The sequence below is a fragment of the Phyllopteryx taeniolatus genome, chromosome 22 (assembly GCF_024500385.1).
Source record: "Phyllopteryx taeniolatus isolate TA_2022b chromosome 22, UOR_Ptae_1.2, whole genome shotgun sequence".
Classification (NCBI taxonomy): Eukaryota; Metazoa; Chordata; class Actinopteri; order Syngnathiformes; family Syngnathidae; genus Phyllopteryx; species Phyllopteryx taeniolatus.
The window spans coordinates 3,085,843-3,108,077 of record NC_084523.1 but is presented as its reverse complement, the minus strand read 5'-3'; the positions used below and the strand labels follow the sequence as shown (position 1 = coordinate 3,108,077).

General features: G+C 40.7%; 4 protein-coding genes across 8 annotated transcripts in view; 2 read left to right on the top strand and 2 right to left on the bottom strand.

The window, feature by feature from the left end:
• Positions 1–17,229, top strand: part of LOC133471995 (copine-8) — a 50,074-nt gene extending 32,845 nt beyond the window's left edge. For 2 of the 5 annotated variants that reach the window (XM_061762216.1, XM_061762218.1), the window contains 6 exons: positions 296–477; positions 561–688; positions 2,336–2,438; positions 3,191–3,248; positions 3,317–3,390; positions 4,732–7,603. In XM_061762216.1, coding sequence (XP_061618200.1) covers positions 296–477; positions 561–688; positions 2,336–2,438; positions 3,191–3,248; positions 3,317–3,390; positions 4,732–4,920 — 734 coding nt within the window. In that variant the 3' untranslated portion in view covers positions 4,921–7,603. Of the gene's footprint in view, positions 1–295; positions 478–560; positions 689–2,335; positions 2,439–3,190; positions 3,249–3,316; positions 3,391–4,731; positions 7,604–8,931; positions 12,021–12,773; positions 12,871–17,184 lie in introns of those variants that run through there. The other 3 variants (XR_009786519.1, XR_009786518.1, XM_061762215.1) reach the window with 3 other exon arrangements.
• On the bottom strand, positions 13,891–16,594 carry alg10 (ALG10 alpha-1,2-mannosyltransferase). The gene is made up of 3 exons (XM_061762223.1): positions 16,261–16,594; positions 15,294–15,491; positions 13,891–15,157 (listed from the first exon to the last, which is right to left on the bottom strand). Exons 1-3 carry the CDS (start codon positions 16,423–16,425, stop codon positions 14,096–14,098), a joined length of 1,425 nt encoding a protein of 474 aa, XP_061618207.1. The 5' UTR covers positions 16,426–16,594; the 3' UTR covers positions 13,891–14,095.
• On the top strand, positions 16,715–18,236 carry tprkb (Tp53rk binding protein). The gene is made up of 4 exons (XM_061762229.1): positions 16,715–17,051; positions 17,131–17,253; positions 17,322–17,498; positions 17,575–18,236. The coding sequence occupies exons 1-4, from the start codon at positions 16,911–16,913 to the stop codon at positions 17,653–17,655; spliced, it is 522 nt and encodes a 173-aa protein (XP_061618213.1). The 5' UTR covers positions 16,715–16,910; the 3' UTR covers positions 17,656–18,236.
• Positions 18,237–18,385: 149 nt separating this feature from the next.
• LOC133472001 (L-threonine dehydratase catabolic TdcB-like) lies at positions 18,386–21,952 on the bottom strand. Its single transcript, XM_061762227.1, has 7 exons — positions 21,813–21,952; positions 20,182–20,359; positions 19,549–19,730; positions 19,352–19,482; positions 19,145–19,293; positions 18,977–19,066; positions 18,386–18,627 (listed from the first exon to the last, which is right to left on the bottom strand). Exons 2-7 carry the CDS (start codon positions 20,357–20,359, stop codon positions 18,386–18,388), a joined length of 972 nt encoding a protein of 323 aa, XP_061618211.1. The 5' UTR covers positions 21,813–21,952.
• Positions 21,953–22,235: the final 283 nt, after the last annotated feature.

The window sequence follows — 22,235 nt, the reverse complement described above, 5'->3', positions numbered from 1 at the left end:
TAGAACTGAAAAGAAGTCTTTTGAATAAAAGGCGAAACCAACAAACCAGAAGAGTAGAGTTGCTGGACAAAATGAAAGTGTTCAGAAATTTGATGTTGAATATTCTAATATTTAGATCTCATTCCCAATTAGGGTACATTTATTAAATTGTTAAAATGAAAAATCACAGATTACACAACCATTAACTTTACATTCCCCTTGTTTTTTTTTTGTTTTTGTTTTTTTTAGTACCGAATATCCAGTAGCTACTGTATGTGCAAGTACTTTGATTGTGTGTTCTCTCTCTCATCAACAGGTAACCCAGCCCAGCCCACCTCCCTCCACTACATGAGCCCCTACCAGCTGAACGCCTACGCCATGGCCCTGAAGGCGGTCGGGGAGATCATTCAGGACTACGACAGCGACAAGATGTTCCCCGCGCTCGGCTTCGGAGCCAAGCTGCCGCCTGATGGGCGGATCTCCCACGAGTTTGCTTTGGTGAGAACAAATTTAGTACTGGGTCATGGAAAAAAGAAAACCACCTCAATACATTTGTTCCTCTCCACTCCTCACTAATATAGAACGGGAACCCTCAGAACCCGTACTGTGCAGGAATAGATGGCGTGATGGAAGCCTACTACCAGAGCCTGAAGTCAGTCCAATTATACGGACCCACCAACTTCTCCCCTGTGGTTAACCATGTTGCCAGGTACTGCTCGCAGGTTCCCCGATCGACTTTTAAAATCATCTGTAAATTCAAATTATATCGCGTGCAAGGTAAAAGGAACATCAGTACATTTCCACCTTAATGTGTCGTCGGGTTTTCTGGAACAAGCTCTTTGCGGGAAGTGTTGCCAGGTAGCAAAGGCGAGTGAGATTTAGAAAGGGGGGGGAAAAACACATACATACACACAGACACACACACAGAGGGACCTTTTGATTGCATGTTTGTTTGTGTGTGAGAGCAACATTTTTGCTACAGGGGAGACGGGCAATCAACTAAATGAGAAAAGCGAATAATTAGTGTTCTGTTTACTCTGCATTTTGAAGTTATGAAAATGTAATGTACTTGCGCGTCAAAAGGCAAAACCTGCAGGGAGATGATGACACTGGCAATAATTCAGCAGAACGTCCACTGGTTCAATTTGGAGTTCAACCCAAAAAGTTCTGGACAAATATGCCATAGAAAGCTCAACTCCACAAGTGTGTTTTTGCGTTTGACTGTACAACAAAATAAATTTTACCCGATACATGCTAGCCTAATACACATCAGTAATTCTCAACCACCACAAATTATCCAATTTGACTTAATTGGTCCCAAAATGTTTATTTATTGACTACAAATGTATCTTTGTTCATCTATTTATGCCAGCGACATACAGAGATCAGCTTGTTGAAGAAATGCTCTTCAACTTGCTGAAAGACGGTACAATTACAGTAACTTGGGTATCAACCTGTTGCTATTCATACAATATATTAATAGCTTTTCTACTGGACATCACCTAATATACACCAATATAATACACCACTAAGTTGACCGTTTCACTTAACAAAAACACGTTCCTGTCAGACATTGCGTCAGTAATTTAATTTTAATTTTACTTTCGGTACCCTGACTTGACGTTAATTAATTCCGTGACCAAGCTCGTAAGTGAATTGAAATGCCATTTATACATTCCACCCCCCTAAAAAATGACCACTTTTGATGTTTTAATTAAAAAAAAAAAAAAGCACTGTATTTTGTAAGAACACAAGGTGCCGTAAGGTGAAGTGCCGCAGAGGCGACTTAAATCATCTCCGCGTGTGTAAACAGCCGCCATAAGTCGAAAGGCCATATTAACACGGAAGAAAGCGAAAAGCCGACACAAAGGTAGTTGCACTTGACAGATTAACATCCTCCACAGTGGAGAGGTGGGGAATCGCTTACTAATTTACTCAAAAGGAAGGTAAAAAAAAAAAATAATATATTTTTTTTTTAAATCCTGTTTGTCTAGGAACATGTAAATGTCTCATTCCTGTTCTCATGAAGTATATAATAGGAAATTAAAAATGAAGGTGCACAAGACTTCGGTGCAGGGGGTGAGATAACTTGATTTTCGAAATGAATCGATGGGTTAAAATTTTAATGATGAAAAAAAATTATTCATTTACATGAAGTTAATGAAGCAATTATCGAACAAAATTATTTAACATTATTTAACATGATGTCCATCACCCTGCTTGCGAATAAGAGTAATGCTGTTTTTAAAAGTTCCTAATAACATTATGTAGTACAACGTGTTGTGCATTCGCTGTGCTGTAATGGGAAAAGATGCAAATCTGTTGTTTTTGTCTGTGGATTTTACTTTTGCCATAGATATGCGGCATCAGTGAAAGATGGCTCGCAGTATTTTGTTCTCCTCATCATCACGGACGGTGTCATCTCCGACATGGCCCAGACCAAGGAGTCGATTGTCAACGTAAGGAGCTACTCAGGTTGTTGCAATTTCAGCAGTAAAAGTTTGCCTGTAGTACCTCACATCGTGTATACGCAGTACAGTACGCTACACACAGTCAACTCACATTTCCTAAAGGTAATGTCAAACTAGAAAAGAGGCATTCATCGAACCGTGAACGACATTTGCATCACTTAAACTCGCGTGGAGATTGCTCAAGTATAAAGAATTGTGCGTCAGTGTAAATGAGCGCAATTCACACGCCATCGTCTCATTGCCATGCCAATACAGAAATGATGCAATAAGGTTTAGTGACGTTTGCAGCCCCTTGCTCCTGCCTTTTGACACAGTATGTTCTTCGCCCTCCGTCCATGCCTTCCATCACTCCAAGTGGATTCCTGAGGAAAGCCAGCGCGTGTGTGGAATTTAAGGGGTACGAAAAAAAAAAGACCCTTTTTTTTTTTTTTTTTTTTCCTCCTCGAAAAAGGCCTTCTCATCGGCGTGAGGAGAAAGCATGGTCGAGTGCAGAGGATGGTAGAGCCTGATAGGTGACCTTTATGGAGGAGCGAAAAAAAATAAATAGATCATCTACTGCACCACATAGCCTGAGGTCAACACATTGCTCCACACACGGTTCCAAAATTGTTGACAGAGATGTCTCAACATGCACTCTGAGGTCCACACCCATACGTCCACTTGTCGGCAGGTTCACTTCAAATAGCCTTCGTTCTTGTTTTTGCATTTATGGATGTTTCCGCTCTAAATGCCCCCCACAGGCTTCCTGTCTGCCCATGTCGATCATCATCGTGGGGGTTGGACCTGCCGAATTTGACGGTAAGGAAGGCATTCGAAACGGTTGCTTGACAAGGCCCTGAATTGTTTTTTGTTTCCTTTGTCATCAGCCATGATTGAATTAGACGGCGATGAGGTCCGAATTTCATCCAGAGGAAGATATGCGGAGAGAGATATTGTTCAGGTACGTTGTCCTCAAGAATGACAAGAACCCTGCAAAACATATGTTACATATGCCAAGAACATCAATTTAAAACGAACAAATGTAAAAAGTGGTACAGTTTTATTGGTAGAAAATCAGACTCGTTCCTTTTATGTTCTTACCAACAAATAATGCTTTTCTGTGGCAAAAAAAAACACAAAATAATGAATTGTTTTCACCTTTCCGCTTTCCACTTTCGTGCAAGTCTGTGCTTTACTCGGCAGGATCCTGGTTATCTTCTATGTGGTCATTATGGCTATTGCTAAAACAACAAATCTGAGAGTGGCCCAACACTTTTGCACAGTCCTGTATGTCGGCCATATTTGTAGATTTTAAGAGTTGACTCGTGTCCCGCGGCAAAAAAATTTGTGACATTTTTGTGAACAAGTCCAAATGCTTTTAATCCCCAGGAAACGGAGGCACTCCATTTTGTTGTGAAAACAAAACTAGCCTATGGCTATAATCTGTCATATTTACATACAAATGATCATTCATATGCACTTAAATGAATCTTAAAATAAAATGAAAAAAAATGTGTGCACCTGACTGAAATTAGCCTATTTTGAGGGGCCGGTCTTGTCTCATGCAAATCGAGCCACTGCTCACCCCACCCCCGTCTACTGCGGGGTGTGCCAACGTCAAGTACCAGGGGCATAGAGTTAAAAAAAAAGAGAAAAAAGCGAGTGTCCATAAAACCAAGTCGAAATGTAATTTCACCTGTAGCTGCAGCACTTCATCACCAATACGCATAATTCCACTTTCACTTAGTGTTGGGTGTTGCGGATCCGTGTATATATATGATAGAGAGCAAATTTGTTTTCCCCCGCAGCGACCTTTACGCAGCCACTGTCACATGTTGCTCCCTGCTGCGGCACCGTGGCCCAGGTGGGCGAGGGATGGACGCTTGTTAGTTGTCTTCCTAACGAGCTTAAATCCACACACACACACACACACACACGCATGTAGAGAGACTTTCGATGCAGAGCAAATAAAGTTTCAGCTCCTCGGAACAACATTACACCAGTTCTCCCTACCGCTTCTCATGATCGGCAAACTAATAAGGACCGGTGACACGGCGAGGTTTGCATCTGGCGGCGAAGCGGTCCCAACACAAATTGGTCCGGATCGTTCTGATCCGAGGTGACAGCAACTCATTAAGTGTCTGTCTGCATGTAACACAGCCAGAAACATCAACATAGAGGGATGTTAAGCTCATGAGTGATTTACTGCACAAGCCAACTGCTTTTATTTTGTTTTTCCTCCTATTTTTTTAATTCATTTTTGTTCCTAAAGACATTTACCCATGTTTCTTCTCCTTGGCAGTTCGTCCCGTTCCGAGACTACATTGACCGGACGGGGAATCACATCCTGAGCATGGCCCGTCTCGCCAAGGACGTCTTGGCCGAGATTCCGGACCAGTTCCTCTCCTACATGAGGACCCGCGGGATCAAGCCAGCGCCCGCGCCGCCTCCCTACACGCCTCCGGGACAGCCCCTCCAAACGCAGATATGAAGAAAAGCAAAGGTTTTAAATTTTTCGGAGTCTTTTTTTTTTTTCTTTTAAGTCGCTCTCCATGCCTGTGTGTCGTGGATCTCGGTAGTCGTTCTCGTTTTCTGGAACAGCTGCATGCCAGGCCGGGGAGTGTGGACTGGAGTCGGGTGTTTACTTCCGCTGTAGAGCATTCCTGTCACTGTCTGGAATCTTTTCTTTGTATTTTTTTAGCCTGGAAAAAAAAACTGGCATTGAGATGTTGAAGAAGAAAAGAAGCAGAAGAAGCAACAGCAGGTTTCTTTTGAATTAAAAAAAAAGAAAAGAAAAGAATGTCCCCAGACAACACAAAGGAATCATAACTGAACAATCATTTCTGCTGTAAATAACTAACCTCTTTCTGTCTCTCTTGGCTCTCAAAATAACTCACTGTTTACAGTAAGGATTTTTACTGTTCATACTTTTATACTTTCACTATCAAGCTTGTGATATTCTCACCTTTCTCTCTCTTTCCTGACACGTGCGTCAGGTAGCAGCAGTGCAGGTCCTGGTAGCCCTTCTGTACCGTACCGTACCGTACCGTGCCGTACCGTACTCTACTGTACCCCTGGTGTTTCCGAACATTTTTGCATGTGTAGCCTGGACCACGTGCATGCATCTAGCGGCCCCGCACTACCTCTTCCAACCATGCGTCTGTATTGAGGTGGGTTGTGTGTGTGATAGAGAGTTCGCATTGTCTCTCTGTCTGTCAGTCTTCCTTCTAACAATGTCCCCTTTCTCTGCTGTGTTTCCATCCATTCAAACTCATGCTCCAATTTGCTGTTGCCAATATATATTGCACGTATCGTAATGTTGTTTATTTTGCCTTTTGAACGCTATTATAGCTCTTTAGTTAATGCCACAGTGGACTTATTGGATTTATTATTCGCTCGTTCACTGCCACTGACGGCTGTTGAATTCAAATATCCACTTTAACATGGAGGACTGGCAGTGAATGAGGCATACTAATAATCTCATAAAATGTACTACAGAATCCATCATTAATCTCCATGAAAACGTATGATGCGTGGTTTTGTTTTCCCCAAACATTTTGGGACGCCCTCTTAATCTTAGCACCAATTAAACCTAATTACCATGTGTACACGTATTAAAGTGTCCTATTATCGAGAAAAAAGTTGTACTGTTGCGATATCACATTTATGAGGGGAAAAAAAGGTTACAAATTTAAAGAGTATTGATAAAGTTGTTGGGTTTTTTTCCCCAAGAAAAATATTGTAATCTTTATTTTGCCTTCCAAAAGCCACTATGTGCATGCTTACCAATGGGAATATAATAGCAATACTCAAGGACCATTTTTAATCAATTCAACTTAATTCAATTTTTGCTTTATTTTTAGACATTATTATCCTTATGAATGGAAACACAGTTGCTCTCTGTCTCTTCTCGGCCTTGGCAGTGATGCCCACATGCTCGGGGGTTTGTATATATATGTGTGTGTGTGTGTGTGGTCGGAGCATCACTTCTTATGTTAAAAAAAAAAAAAAGACAACAGCTGCTCTCAAACATTGTTTGAGCATAAAGAGCCCAGTGGTCAAAAATGCAAAGAAAATACACATTTTGTCAACTGTCCCCCAAAAAAAAGTGTAATTGATTCGATTTGTTTAATTTTTATTTTGTATTTTTTTTGGTTTTTTTTCCCTTGAATGTGAAGCGATTGAGCAGTGAGTGGACGATGAGAAACGTTGATTATCAGAATGTGATCAAAAGTATTTAAACTGACCAAGAATGCAACATGTCTGGCTTGTATTCTTCATATATGTGAAGGAATTATTCATTGTACTAAATTCATTTTGTCCCATCAGCATTCTAAATTACCTAATGTATTTTCCTTGGCAAAAAAAAAAAAAAATGTTGCCATATCAATGTCATTTTCCTTATTACAAGCCAGTGTACCAAACAACTGATTTTAAAATATTTAAGGACTGAAGGCACCATGTGGTTGGACGTATCACACAGTGGGACCAATACAACGTATCTTGCTTAAAGGTCACACATTGCCCGTTATTGTTTTATATTGATCATGAAATGGTAGCAACATAATGTGGACTTCTGCCAAATTGTGAGCTGCTTTTCTATTGTAGCAGTGCCAACAAGGCTGACACATTGAAGTGTGTGTGGATTTCGTGTGTGCGCGCGCGTGTGTGCGGATATGGTCACCCACTGCATTCAAGGCATAGCTGGACACATCATTAAGACTGCAGGTCAGAATAAGGGAGCTCATTACAGCGCTGGGTAAAACCTCGAGAAAGCGATTTTTTTTTTTGATCTACCGCCACGGGGTGGGATCAGAGTGGACTTTATTTTTACTGTCACGGGTGGGAAGGCCACAGAGGGTTTTCGCTTGCCCAGCTGCATCTTGGCACTTTGCTCAGCCAGCACAAGAAAACTGCGGTCAGAGGAAGACACTTGTTATTCGTACTTTTATTTTTGTAACATATTGTTTAGAACAGCACTCGCTAAAGCCATTAGAATCAGGAAACCACATAAAAAGATAATTCCGTGTCAAAACTCAAAATTCAATCAAATGGTCTTTCTGTTTAAAAGGATTTTCTATACAAACATGTTCATTCTATCCTGACTTTCTCAATGTTCACATTTTGTGTTATTTCACAAGAGTGGGATATCATGGAAAACGGTTTCCCCCCCCCCCCCCCAAAAAAATGGGAGCCCATCTTCAAGCATGGTGGAGACACTGAAAACTATTTTTGTTCATAGAAAAAAAAAGCAATATTAGTTTTTTTAAAATTAGAATGTTTAAGACAAATATAATAGTCATCTTCATTTGATTTTAAAGTGTTGTTTTCAAAACAAAATTTTCATCCTTTCCAAACATCTACAACTTCCACATTCATTCTACTTTCACGAGGATTTTGCAGGATATCATACATACAAAAAGGGGCACAAGCCCCCCCCCCGACCCCCATAAAAAAATTAGTCCATCCACACACACACACAAAAAAACGCAATTATAATATATTCCAAATCATTTGATATGAAACAGTGAGGCTAAGCAGTATAGAAAATGGATGGATCTAATTTGACACAACTATATTGTTTCATTTTTGCACATAATGCTACTTAAGCTCATACTCTTCCTTATTCAAATCACATCTTCATTAACATACATCAAAAATGTCCACTTCTAATTTATTTGATTAATTCATATAGATCTACTACGGAGTGTGTGCATGCATGTGTGCGCGCGCGTGTTGCCTTTCTACAAGTGTTTTAATAGACAACGTGAAGTGTTAACACACAAAGATCTTTGTTTACTGAAAAGCTATCCAAATACTGTATTGTATGCTCGTCTTCTTAACAATGTGCACTATGTTTGCATGTACAGTTTTACAAAGGATGCGCCAGTTCCTTTTTGTTAAATACAACTGTGTTTTGAAGTATATATGATATGAAAATAATTATACAAAAAATGGCCTTAACTGATTTTTCTGAAAATTGTGCGATGCCTTCACTTGAGAAATTATTTTGTGGTAGTGTTTATATTGCATTCTGGTGAGATTTCTTTGCACTTTTTTTTTTTGTTTTGTTTGTTTTTTTGGAGAGGTGGAGGTTTTTTTTTTGTTTTGTTTAATTTTATTATTTTTTTTACATAGTGATTAATAATCAGAGAAAGCATGGCTGAATACTGATTGTCTTATTACATATGATAGATGACTATTTCTGTATTGAACTATGGATTTTTAAATAAATATTCGTATGAAACACTGTATTTATCTGTGAACTGCGTCGGCGCCTTTTCCAAGTGTCAATTAGAGTGAACGCTTATGCAATGACTGCGTTTATCTGCCGGAGGGTGATTGGGCGCACAATAACTCAGCGTGCACTTTTGAAATGAGTGAGATGCTGATCATGAAAAAATTACAAACATAAATCGTTGATCTCAGCAGTCCTATTCCTGTTAAATCTTTGCTTTCTCTGCACTAACATGTTTTTTTTTTTTTTTTTTTTAACATTTAGGTAACACTAGAGTTGTCGGAGAAGCACCAGATGGCGTGCACGTGGAGGTAGTTGCCATTGGCGTCCAAAGAATAAGCAACACTTGTGCAAAGGTGGCAAAAGTAATCACACTCTATACTTAAGTGGAATATAGGTACTACTTCCACACGTGTGAATATAGGCTGCTATTTACATGCTAACCTCCTTAGACTTCTGTCAATGTCACACTTTGTCAATATTTATAGATATTGGGATGTGGAGCGAACAACATATGGATTGGCTGCTGATTATCTCACCGTGCCCTTATTTACAGATGGTAAATTCTCCTACATGCACTTTTCATTATCGTGTTTTGACGTTTTGCTTCAAGCGAATGAAAGTGAAACCCTCGACTGGAAATGGAAAAAAACACCATCAAGCGGTTGATGGTGTCACAGTGGGATTTAATCGCATAATCCAATCCGTCACGCCATTTGTGAATATTAAGAGATGTCAGGGTGGCCGTCAAAATGTTTTACCCCAGACTGAATTCGCCTGATTATTACGCATTGATTTGCAAAATAAATTCCCACAAGCCTAAATGTGCCATGCATATATAATATACAGTAAATGAGACACAAATCATGGAAATAATAGTTATGTCAATTATTGTCCTGACACATGAAGGGTATGTGATAAAATACCAACACCAAATATCATTGTAACGCCCATATTTAAAATACATCAATATGGACATAAGATGTGATCTTATGGATCCGATACTCGTAGTTTCAATTACTGTAGAGTATGTACATGTATCTGATATTGCGCTGGTGCCTGAGAATGGTATTCGTTCGCTGCTATTTTTTAATGGTCTGATGGTTTAATTGGTCTGATACCAGTGTCGTGTGGCGATCCGTTCAACAATGATTTGATATCAGGCCAATACTGATCTCACATATGACGTTGAACATCTGATTTTGACTTTAATCGGATACTGATATCAAATATCAGTTCAGCACCCAGTGATACTAGTCTCACATTGTTTCAATTCTGATATTGTTTTCGTCCTTTTATTTGATATCAGTTCAATGCAGATGCCACATAGTAGTGCGATACTAAGTGATAGCATTTGAATTACGGTGGATGGTATCAACCTGTTATCTAATATTGGATCTAGTATCTCATCCAGATATTAAATATCAGTAATGTACTGATTTGATACTGAGTCAAACAGGAATCATTTGTCTTGTTCCAATGCTAATGTTGTTTTAACAGTTATTTGATATCAGTCCAATACCGAAATACAGTGATATCAGTTTTAATATGGTGGGTCATAGCAACCTTATACTTAAATATGATATAGGCAGGGCAAATCACTATCTCTTATAATGGTCCGATACTGATCTGGTGTCAGTCTGATAATCAGATCTGATATCAATCTGATGCTGAACTCGATACTCATATCTTAGATATCGGTCAAATATTTCGTTTGATACTGGTCCAAAACTAATATCGGATATTGGCCTGAAACTGGCATTGATAAGAATCTTATATCGCTTTTTTTTACTTGGATTTGATATGATGATGATAATGATGGGCTAATATTGGTCTGATACTGATATCGATATAAAACTGATATCAGTCTAATAATTGGATTTGATACTGGTCAAGTACTAATGTCTGATATTGGTTTGATGGGGCTATCGTCATAAAAGTGATATTGGTCTAAAACATAAAACATATTTAACCAATACTGACATCTGCTATCAGTGTGATATCTTCATTATACTGAAATCAACCTCGCACATTGAAGTCTGTTGCGCCGTGCATAATTGTGACGTATACGTCAAGAATTTGACGTATGCGTCAAGAATTTTACGTACCCCGTGTCCAGTGTGTGCGCCACAAAAAATGTTTTACACCAAACTCGAGAGCCTCAGGTTACCATAAATAGCTTCTTTTCCCCAGCATCCCTTGAGGCCCGGGAATGGCTGGATTGATAGGGCAGCGCGGGGAGGGCGGAATGTGCTAATATTGCTGTCAATCAAACATCTGACGCGCGAGGGAGAACGTGTTCCTCGATGCGACATGCACACTGAGGAATAAGACTGCTCATTAGGTAGAAACTAAAATAAGCCAGATCTTCCATCCATCCATTTTCAACAGCGCTTTAACCTGGTCAGGGTCGCGGGGCGCTGGAGCCTATCCCGGCTGACTTTGGGCGAAAGGCGGACTACACCCTGAACTGGTCATATTTGATGTTAGAATGAACACATTCTTCCATATAGGCTGCCATCCGTACTATACTCAGCTCCTTGTTTAAACTTGTGACTGTTACATGGTGATTCGTGGAGACAAAAGGTCAGGAAACAGTTATTATTTTTTTATAGTTAATATATAAAAAAAAAAAAAAAACCTGATGTCTTGACTGAGTCTAATGAACACTGCGCTGTGTCTGTCAAGCAGGGGTGCAATTATTTTCGCTTGTCACTTCCTGACACGGCCTGTCGCCTAGCAACGCGCCGCAGAGACGCTGCTAAAGTTGGAGCTCGTTTGAATATATGCCCAGGAATTTGAGCAAAATTAAATGACAAAGGAGAACGCGGGTGGATATTTAATTGAAAGAATCACGACTCGGGTGTGACTGTAATCATAACCCCTTTTTTGATTTTGATTTATTTTTATTTTTTTTAGTATTATTCCAAAAGCATTTGGGGGGGCTGTAGGCAGTTTGAATAATTACTGTGCCATTAAAAACAACAAAAATCAAAACACATCATGTAGCCTCTCCTCCCCAGGACACCCACATTCTTTTATAAATAGAACTTTTTCTCGTATGCTGTAATTGTTTTTTTTTTTTTTTCGCTGTTGTGAGATGGCACGTAAACTGTTGTGTTCAGGGACCTACAGTAGCTATAGTTCCCTGAGTGCTTTATAAGTAAATGTCTAATAATAGGGGAAGCAATGTTATTATAGACAGCGTGTCAGATTGAGTGTATTTGTCCTCATTTGTTGCCTTTTTTATGGTGGTTATGGTCTTGTCGTTGACTGGAAATTAAAATTCACAGAAGGATTGAATTGAGGTTGAAAAGGGCTGTCAACTCATCTTGTTGAATTAACTGGATTGATTTATTGATGATCCAAGTGTGTTTGTCTTTCAATAGAGTGTACCCCTGCATAGTTGTGTATGTAATTTATATTTTAAAAAAATCTTTTTTTCCTTTCTTGGGGGAAACCAACTCCAAAAATGCGTTTTGGAGCTCTATCACTACTTATTATATATGAAATCTGTTTTGGCCCACTTTCTAATCTGTCAGCCAATCGGTTCCCGGCCGTGTGATAAAAGTAGAGTTAAGGTGATTCATATCTTACATTAACTTTAAGCTTTAAACGTCGATGCGTAGTAAAGTTGACGAGTCGACTAATCGGTTCAATGACTAATTTACTCCCACTTCCCGATCCGTCAGCCAATCGGCTTCCTGCAGAAGCTCGCCTGTGTCTCAGTTGTTTAGTAAGTCTGTTTTCTAGCTCTCTTTTTTTTCTGTTTTTTACGTCCTGAATACTTTTGTATTTTTTTTTCATGGAAAAGAAAACATTTCCAGCAAGTACTTTACAGTATATTAATATTATATTTGCATCATAATTACAAAGATTTTATTAAAATTAGATCTTAAAGTGAGGCCTCTGGCTAGTGGTCGTGATATACCAGTGCTAAAACACACTATAACCTCTGCTATTTCGTACAAGTATACATTTTATCAAAGCTACTTAATTGGATGCTTCCTAATTTGTAGATCTACATTAGAAAATATATGCAGTGAACTGTGAGTAATGGACGCCTCCCCCCCAAAAGGATTCTACTGTACTGTAATTTCTTAAAGATGTCACAAGATGGCGGCAAAGGACTACTGTTGTCTCAATGAAGTTCCTCAACACACTTCAATAGATCCTCCAAGCAAGCAGAAAACCAGTGAAGAGGTAAGTCTTTCAGTGAATAACAGAGTGTAGACTCCCTCTAAAAATCTGTGAAGTTGTGAATGACAATCACTGCATTTAATAATTTGGCCATATGGTGATGTTTGCGCCAAACCAAGTAATTAGCATCTGTGTTGGCAGCCGTGTTTATAACCCACACAAGTGCAAAATGCAAATTGACTGCCGATTTGCATGTGCGTCATACAAAATAGTGTCATATTTATTGTTTTAATATAGTTAGAAATGCAGCGAGGTATTATAATATAGTGATGTAAAGAAAGGATAAACCCTCAAGAGTTTCTAAATGTCACTTTAAAAAATTGCGACAATATGCTATTCATGATTTTGTCACGTGATAATGCTTGCTTTTGCATTGTGTGTTTATAGAGTTTTAAAGTGTAGCGAATACACGGTGCAGAAGTGCACACATGACACCAGGAGTTGTCCCAAATATTTTCACCCGCCCCCCCATGTAGCTCAATTACCGAAAATCGGATCTCATGAGGTGTACCTAATGTTTTAGGTGTTTTGCTCCTGGCAACAAATGAATTTTATCGCTAGCAAGGTCCAATTTGAAGGTTACATGCATTGACTTTCCTATCTTTGTACAACAGCACCCCTCAGTGGCTCAATCTGGTACTCAGATTATTATAATCAAATACAAATGCTGTTTTAAAATATTACGTCGTAAACGCAAGTGTCTAATAATACAATTATAATAAAGCATGTAATATGATTCAATTGTTATTCAAAATTGAATTCAAACTAACATTAACGAGTGCTGCTATTATAGTATTTTATAAATTGAAATGTAATCAAACATAAGACCTTGAGTTTTTTTTTTTTTTATGTATTTTATTAATTCATGACAGCAATCATAAGGAAAGAAAAAGACAATTTCCATAAAGAGATGAATGAATAAATTGAAGCTGAAAGGGATCAAAACAAAATAAAACCTTATACATTGAATTTGCATGACATACAAGGAAAAAAAATAATAATATGGTGGACTTGCACATTTTAGGGGGGGGGGGGGGGGGGGGGGGGATAGGTCTCCATTTACATACAGTACAAATTTTGTAAAAACAAAAACAAAATTATTTGGTCTCCATAATCATACCAAAGCCAACCAGAATAAATTACACAATGTTGTCCTTACTTACTGTGTAGTATCGCTTTCAAAAATCACATGATTCCCTTTTTGAGCTATCCTGGTATTACTGGGAGTTCACCACATGAACCGCTGCGTGGCGGCGTTGTCCGGCCAGCGGAAAGTCTTGGCCACGAAGACGTAAACGGTGGCGACGTTGACGGCCGTGTACAGCACAAACTCGAGCGCTAGTCTGGGCAGGGACGGGAGTGGCATGTGCACGCGGTACATCAGGTACGGGATGATGAAGTAACGGAACTCCAGGAGCTTCTGCGGGACGGTGGCGGCCAGGAGGCACGCCAGGAACGCCAAACTCCAAAAGAGCGAGCGCGACTTAAGCGAGTCCAGGAAGTTCCATCCGGCGAAAATGTACACGGGGATCAGAAGGAAGCGAAGCACCTCGTGCCTTTGGAAGAACCGCTTCCACACGTAGAAGGTGACGTGGCGGTTGTCCGCCAGCAGGTACTTGTGGACGGCGGTGAACTTCCACACCAGGAGGACGGAGACGACGGTGGCGGCGAGGAAGAGGACGGGCTGCTTTTTCACGGCCTGCAGGAAGCGCCGCACGCGGTGGCGACACAGCGACACGGGCAGGGAGAAGAAGAGGGAGAAGGACAGGAAGTAGAAGAGCTGCGGGAAGTTGAGGCAGGCTTCGTGGTTGGCGCGGTCGCCCACCACTACGCCGCCGTTCTGCCACACGAAGGCGACGAAGCACATGGCGACCAGAGCGTAGGGCCACGCCACCAGTAGCACCGCCTTCACGTGCCCGGCGGAAGTGAAAAACTCCAGAGTGAAAAGCACAACTCGTTTGGCTCCGCTCAGGGAGAGAGGGACCTGAAACGCAGCTGGCTTGTCGTCCGTCTTTTTGGAATGCGCCACCCTCCACGCGTCGTCCATCTGGCCGGCCACCAGGGTGCCAGCGCAGAACGGCACCCATACGACGTTGGTCTGGCGGAAGAGGACGGCGCAGGCGCCGAGCAGCGCCGAGGCTTTGTGGCAGCCGTGCAGCGTCATGAGGTACGTGAAGAGGATGAAGAAGGTGGAGCCGGCGTCCGTGTAGTAGAGAAAGTTGAAGAAGTAGAGAACGGGGAAGGTGGAGAGCGACAGCGCCGAGAGGATCCGCCGAGCTGCCGTTCGCGTCTGGAGGAGAACAGACAAATGTTACACCACCACTTTGGAAACATCCCCTCAGAAGCTCAGAGCCGTTCTGAACGTGGAAAACGTGGTTCGGCGTTCACGGATTTTTGCGGGTCAAGTCGTGTGACCGGAGGCGCACCTTCTCCTTCGGGTGCAGCCTGCAGATGAGCCGGTAGAGAAGGTAGAGGTTGCCGCAGTTGAAGAGGAGGTTGATGAAGCGCAGCATTGCCGTGGAGCACACCACCTCGCCGCTCATGTTGGCGAGTCGTACCACGGGCTTGATGATGCCCACTGAGACCAGGTAGAGGCCTGGCAAGGTGGTGATCATCGGATCCCACTGTACAAAAAAAGACGACATTTTATTGTGTCATAAGCAGTCAGATGAGCAAAATAATACATCCTGGTTGAGCCACGTTATTTCCCACGGAACGTTTCCAACTTTGAAAATTCCTGGAACGTTGCAACTCTAAAGTCCATGTGAAGTACGTTGCAAAAAACTATCAACTCTTCCCAAGATTATTTTCGCAAATCAAGACAAAGCATTATTTTTCTTTGCCATGTTTCTTCATTTTTGTCCTTAAAAAGTAATTTGAGATTTTACTACTGCTTATGAGTAAGTTTATCTTAACAAATTCTACAAAGGCCATAATTTTATCCCTGTATGGAGTATAAAAATACTTGTTTTCTTTTTTCAGGCTCACAATGTTGACTTGTTTTTAAAAACTGATTTTTATTGGCAGAAAATCAGTCTTAAATTAATATATTCCTAATTGAATATTCTTTCGCCTATTTTTACAGTGTAGAGAAAAATAATTGAGCAGATCTTAATGTTTATTGCACTTAAGACACAAATCACCGTGTTGCATTATGGTAAATGTAGTATTGTCCAAATGGGACTTATTATGAAGGTGCCTGCGACGACTCTCTCATATGATGCAAAGAAGACAATAAGACTGAACGGACACTTTTGCAACCAGAATATTTCGCATAGGTATTAAATAAACAAATATATATTTATATATATATATCGCGTCGCCTCATTTGTCTCCGGATTAGCTCCGACAGCTAATCCGCCAGTCAGTCCACCACTGAGAGACTTTACGTACCTGGTTGAACTTCCCGTGGCAGTATTTTTGAGCTTGGGGCACATGGAAAACCTCGTCCATGTAGGGCTCCCGTTGCTCCCGGGTGACTTTGGAGAAGAGCAGGCAGGACACCAGAAAGTTGGTGCTGCACAGCGCCGTGAAGATGTAGCCTTCAAATTTATCCATGCTGATTTTTCGACACGCAATTGCAATCGCAAACTAAACGTTAAAGCTGACAACCTGTCGTTTAAATTGCATTGCTACTGCACGACGCGCGATTGAAAAGCACTTTAAAATAGTAAATGCGTGGGCTATTGTTGAGGTTGCAGCAACAAAACGGAAGCGCTGTTCTCGACAGCGAGTGGTCCGCTTCGAAAATAGGCTCGGTATAGCAACATGTAGTCCGCGTTAGTGCTTAGATGGTTGTTTTACTCACCATTAGTTTGATATGGACGAATAATAACACGCGTCTACGTAATGTAGTAAAAAGGTCTTATAATTGTGTGTGTAAAATAATTTATAGGGTCTTAAAATAATTTTTGTAGCGTAGTTTTACCCAAGTGCGTCTTTCCGGTGTTGCAGTGCTTTTGGTCCCTCGCTCACGGTTTCCCTGGTGCGCGGCGTCGTGTTTTCTCCTGCCAAGTGCACATTCATCGTCTTAAAAAACTAAAATGCACTTATCTCAGACGCTGGAACTTTTCCCCGACCTCACCGTGACGCAAATTCTTTTTAAAGAGGTCCAAAATGCCGCCGAGCTCCGGCAAAACGCCGTGGAGGGGAAAATAAAAGGTGCCCTGCTCAAGCCCACTATTGTGAGTTTTCAATGTTTAGAGAATCAGTTAAATATGTGTGTCATTAGGTTTTTCTAATTCACCATCCACTTTGTTGTAGCTGGTGAGTCCCTTCCAAGTGTTGGTGGCTGCTAATAAGGCTGTGCACTTAAAGAAAGTCGGTCAAATGAAGACAAGAAGCTTATTTTCAGAGATCATCTTAAACCTGTCACCAACAAAAAATGTAAGTTTGCCTTTCTTAAAAAAAACAAAAACCGGTATTTTCCACTTGAGCAAATAATTCCCTGACAGATCTCAGAAGCCTTCAAAAGATTCGGGATCTCGGACAGTGACAACTCGGTCCTGGTGGTCCTGGTCCACGACAAAGAGGAATCTCACCTCGTGAGGGACATCGCGACCAAAGTGGACGGACTGCAGATTCCAGTAGACGACGTGTCCTCGCTGTCAGACCTTGAAAAGATTAAAAAGGTACTGTCCAAATAACGGACACGCTTGTCCCGAGGAATTTTCTGCTTCTAATCTTTGCATTTGTCTTGTTTTCCAGCTGTACAAAGTAACTCCTCAGGAGTGTGGCACTCTTCTAGATGCCGTTGTATGCAGAATGGCCACCAAGGATGTGATGTAGCTTCAATAAGTCCCACATCTTCTGATACAGTGCAGCGTATTGTCTAGCGTTCCTCAAATTAGGATGTTGCTCATGGTTTACTCTTCTCTCAACACAAACAAAAATGTCAACTAGACAGTCAAGATTTAATGTCATGCTTTATTTGGTTCAAAAATGTGCGTAAAGAAAAGACAAAAAACAGAAATAAAATATGTCAGTGACACTACAATAATTTTCTTTTAGTATGGCATTTCTCTAAAAGTTAATTTTTAGGGATAGACCGATTATCGGCCGTGCTGATATTCTGCATTTTGACACACATCTGCATTTTTTAAAATCAGACAGCCTGTAAGAAATCAAATTAAATCTGAGTAAACTTCAGGGGACTATTAAATGGTTTCAAATTGCTGTTAACTTTACAAGATGCTGCTGCTGAGCCGAGGAGCTCCCTGCACTTTTTGTTAGAATTTTAAAACAAAGATGTCTATTGTGCAGCCATCCGTTTTCTGTACCGCTTAAATAAAACCTTTAACATGTTGCAAATCTGAACATGTGTTTAATATACATATGCTTAAAGACATTTAAATAAAGTATAAAGTTAAGTGCTGGTGTTTTGTATCATTCAAAAATTTGACGCCAACATTTTCCCTTTTACTGCAAAATAATATTGGCTCCAAATATCGGGAATCAGCCTCCTTAATTTTCGAATAATTTATCGACTCGGAAAAAAAATCTACTAATTTCGTAGCTGTCAATCTGGGTAGTTTGCAAGCTCGTCCTTGCCGATGTTCCCCCCGGTGAGGACGCAAACGACGTTCATCCCCTCCAGTCGGGGTATCTTGGCGGAAACGATGGCGGCGAAGGCGGCCGTACCCGACGGCTCCACCACCAGGCCCGCTCGGTACAGGGTCGACACGGCCGCCTTGATGTCGTTGTCGCTCACCAGGATGATTTCATCGACGTAGCGCTGGCACAACTTGAACGGCAGCGTGCCTGAGGCAAGGAAGGCAAATCAATAAGAATTGTAATTTTAAAATGACAAATGGCTATGAGTCGCAGCTTTGAGCAAAACATGAAGTTCATTTTTTTTTTTTTACTGGTCTCCTGATGTATCAGTTTTTCTTTTTTTTTTCAAGTCAGAATTTTTATTTTTAAATTTTTTTTTTGTCAGTGTGCAACTTGTCTGCTGATTTTTAAGCATGAAATTGGATGTAAAAAAAAAAAAAAAGATATTGCTATTCATCGGTAAATGATGCCGTCAATTGATGCAAGTGAGAAGCCACACATTCGTGCCATTAAATACATCATTGAAATGTAATGTTTCAAATTGCCAAGATACTACCTGCATATGGTGGCGCAAGCCCTGGTGCAATACTGTCCGTGTCCATGATCACTGGCTTCTTCTCTAAGAAGCTCTTGTACATGGTACAGGCTGGAGTAAAGCATTCATGTCAGCACCGATTCAGCTCGCTCTCTGTCATTGCAGAATTGGAAGACACTTTCTTCTGACCTCCTTCTGGTTCCACACCGTAGATTCTGGCCTTTTCACATCCCGACAGCTTGACTGCAGCAGACACTCCGCCCAGCAGCCCCCCTCCTCCGCAGCACACCACCACCACGTCAGGCTTGGGCACCACCTCCAGGACCTCCAGACCCACGCTACAAACAGAGTAGGACCTCATTCACTGATGTTTTTATGTTCACAGCCTGAGAGTACCTGGCATTTCCTGCAATGACATCCAGGTCGTCAAAGGAGTGCAAGAAGGTCATGCCGTCTTCCTGAACACAGCGGTTCACTATGCTCATCAGACAGGGAGTGGGAGCTATCTCCACGTCCACACCAAAACTCTAAAGGCAACAAAAACCTGAGTAAACAAATGTAAACAATATGCTCAAATGTGCCTGACTTCTAACCTTTAAGAGGACGGCTCTGGAAATCGGGGCATTTTCCGGCATCACCACTTTGGCTTCAGACCCGTAGAGTTTTGACGCGTACGCGAAGCACTTCCCGTAGTTCCCCGAGGACATGGTGACAAAACGGCCGCCTTTTGGCCTCCGAGCAAACTGATTGGCCACACCTCGAATTTTAAAGGACCCTGTCATTCAAAAACATAGGTTTCCAACCGAGTTAGAGTCTATCTGTTTTCTATACGGCTCATTTGGGTCACAGGTGAGCATGAGCCTGTCCCGGCTGAATTTGAGCCAGAGGCACGTATGACTAATTGAGGATGAATGGATGAACCTAACATGCATGTTTTTGGAATGTGGGAGGGACCGTAGAAAACCCACGCAAGCATGTAGGGAGAACATTGCAAACTCCACACTTGAAGGCCTCATCTCATTATTACCGTTTCAAATATTTTTTTTCAAAAGCAGTGATTCTCAAAGTGTGGTACATGTCAGGCTAAAGAGTCACTACCCAGTTACAGTTCAGTTGTATTAAACTTTTAAATACAATTCATTTGCATTACATTTTTTATGAGCGTTTTTTTTTTTTTGCCGCCTAATTAAATTCTATAAAAACCTTAATTAAAAGCACATTCCTACCTGTTGTCTGCATGTTCTCCAGTTTAATATAGATACTGTTGGCCTTGTGGGCAGGCAGGGTGGTCTGGCTCCAGGGGATCATGGGGGTGTTGATGACACCCAATGGGCTTCTCCTCACTGTCTCCCTGGCTTCTCGTAGAAGGTCCATGGTGATACTGTCTGCAGACACCTCACCCATCTGTGTTAAAAAAAAAAAAAAAAATGTAGATATGAATTTGCTTTGATCCCCTACACTATAAACAGTCTTAAAAAATACTAAAAAGAAACAACAAAAAGCACCATTGTCAATTTCAGTGGACTCACAGTTCCGGATTTATTTAATTGATTTAAAAAAAAAAACGTTTTTTTTTTTAACTTGAAAACAAAGTGTGTCATAATCAATTCAATTTTACTCACCTTATTAGTTTAGGGCCAAGTAAGTGAAGTTATGTGGCAATCTTACAGAGATAAATAACCACTTATATAGTAACCTGTTATACAACCTCTTACATGACCGCTAATAACCTGTTGTACAGTTTTACATATCGATGTGGTGTGACAATATCTGTTTCCCCCACTGAAAAAACATTTATTTATTTGTGTTGAACGGTGGTTCGCAGACTATGATAATGAAATGAATACAATCTAAATTTTGTTTTCATAAAACAAATCTTTTTCTAAGATTACAGGTCGCTTTAATTAGCTCCCCCCATATTTTACACTTCAATGACCTATCAATCGACTCCACGTCCTTACGTAGTTCCCATTTAAATATTTATCCATTAGAATATACGGTATTTTTATATTTAAATCGTTTTGTCAGAGGCGGGGTCGAACAGTTTTTGTTCATTTGCAGACGAGCGTACTCCGATGTATTTAAGAGGGAGGTCTTCGCCGCCGTGGGAGCGAACAACAGCCCATTTCAAACCTGTCCAATCAAAGTGGCTTCTCTCATTCCCTTTAAAACGTTCCCAATGACCGTTCATTCTCTCGACATGTAAAGGACTGGTATAGTGGATAATCAAAGCACTTAGCCATGAAGACCCTTCATAAACTGCTGTCTGCTTAATCTGCTGTCATGCTCGCACATTGCACTGTAAATATTTATTGTTAACTGCCGTCTGCTGTCATCGCAGAGTGCACTTTTAGTCGTTTAACACTGCAGCATTGTGACTTATTATTTTAACTTGATACTTATATATCATTGGTTAGAGATTTGAAATACAAATAAAAGTAGCCTGGTTTGTAAGAATTGGATAAGGGTTAAATATTTGATGCCACTTTTTATGCCGCAAATTGGCCCAAATTGAATTGTCCAGAAATCAATGTAAATTAATAGGAAATGTGTGACCGAAACCTGAACTCTTTGGTAGAAAAATGCCTGTATGTTATTAATTGAGACGAAAATGGGATGTTTAAACAGGCCATTTTCAGATTTTTCAATAATGGTGAACGCAAGCACATTCATAGCTTTGCTTCAAATTTCCCAGAAAACAAGAATAATAAATAGTTCATCACGTCCATATATAGTTTTAAATCGTGTCCGAATCCTATGAACGTGGGATTTTGGATGCCGGTGAATTGGAAAATTTTAAAAAACAAACTCGTAAAGCGATTGCCAAACAGCGTCATCAGAAAAGACCAAGGATTACCTTGTGCGGAACAATGAGAAAATTGCTATTTTTGTGGACCTCCGCTGAATCCAAGTGCCGGAAAAGAAAATGTCCACCGCTTTTCTGGCTTCAGTAACACGCCAACATCATTTCACGGTTGCTGTAAGTTCTTGATGAATTTGTATATGTACAGGAGACTTTATCCCATCCCGTCAGTACGTGAGCGAGAGATAATTACAATTATATGGTGGTAGCAGATAAGATAAATGGTCATTTGTCCTGAATTGCCTTGCCTGCCTAAATAAATAAAATAACCTTTATTAGTCTCACAAGGGGGAAACCGTTTTAGCGTGGTCACGCCTTTCGTAATGATCATCTCCTTTGCGCTTCAGTACAACAGGAGATATTGTGTAATGATGGCATTCATTTTTACCTGTTGAAGTTTAAATAGAGAAATCATGA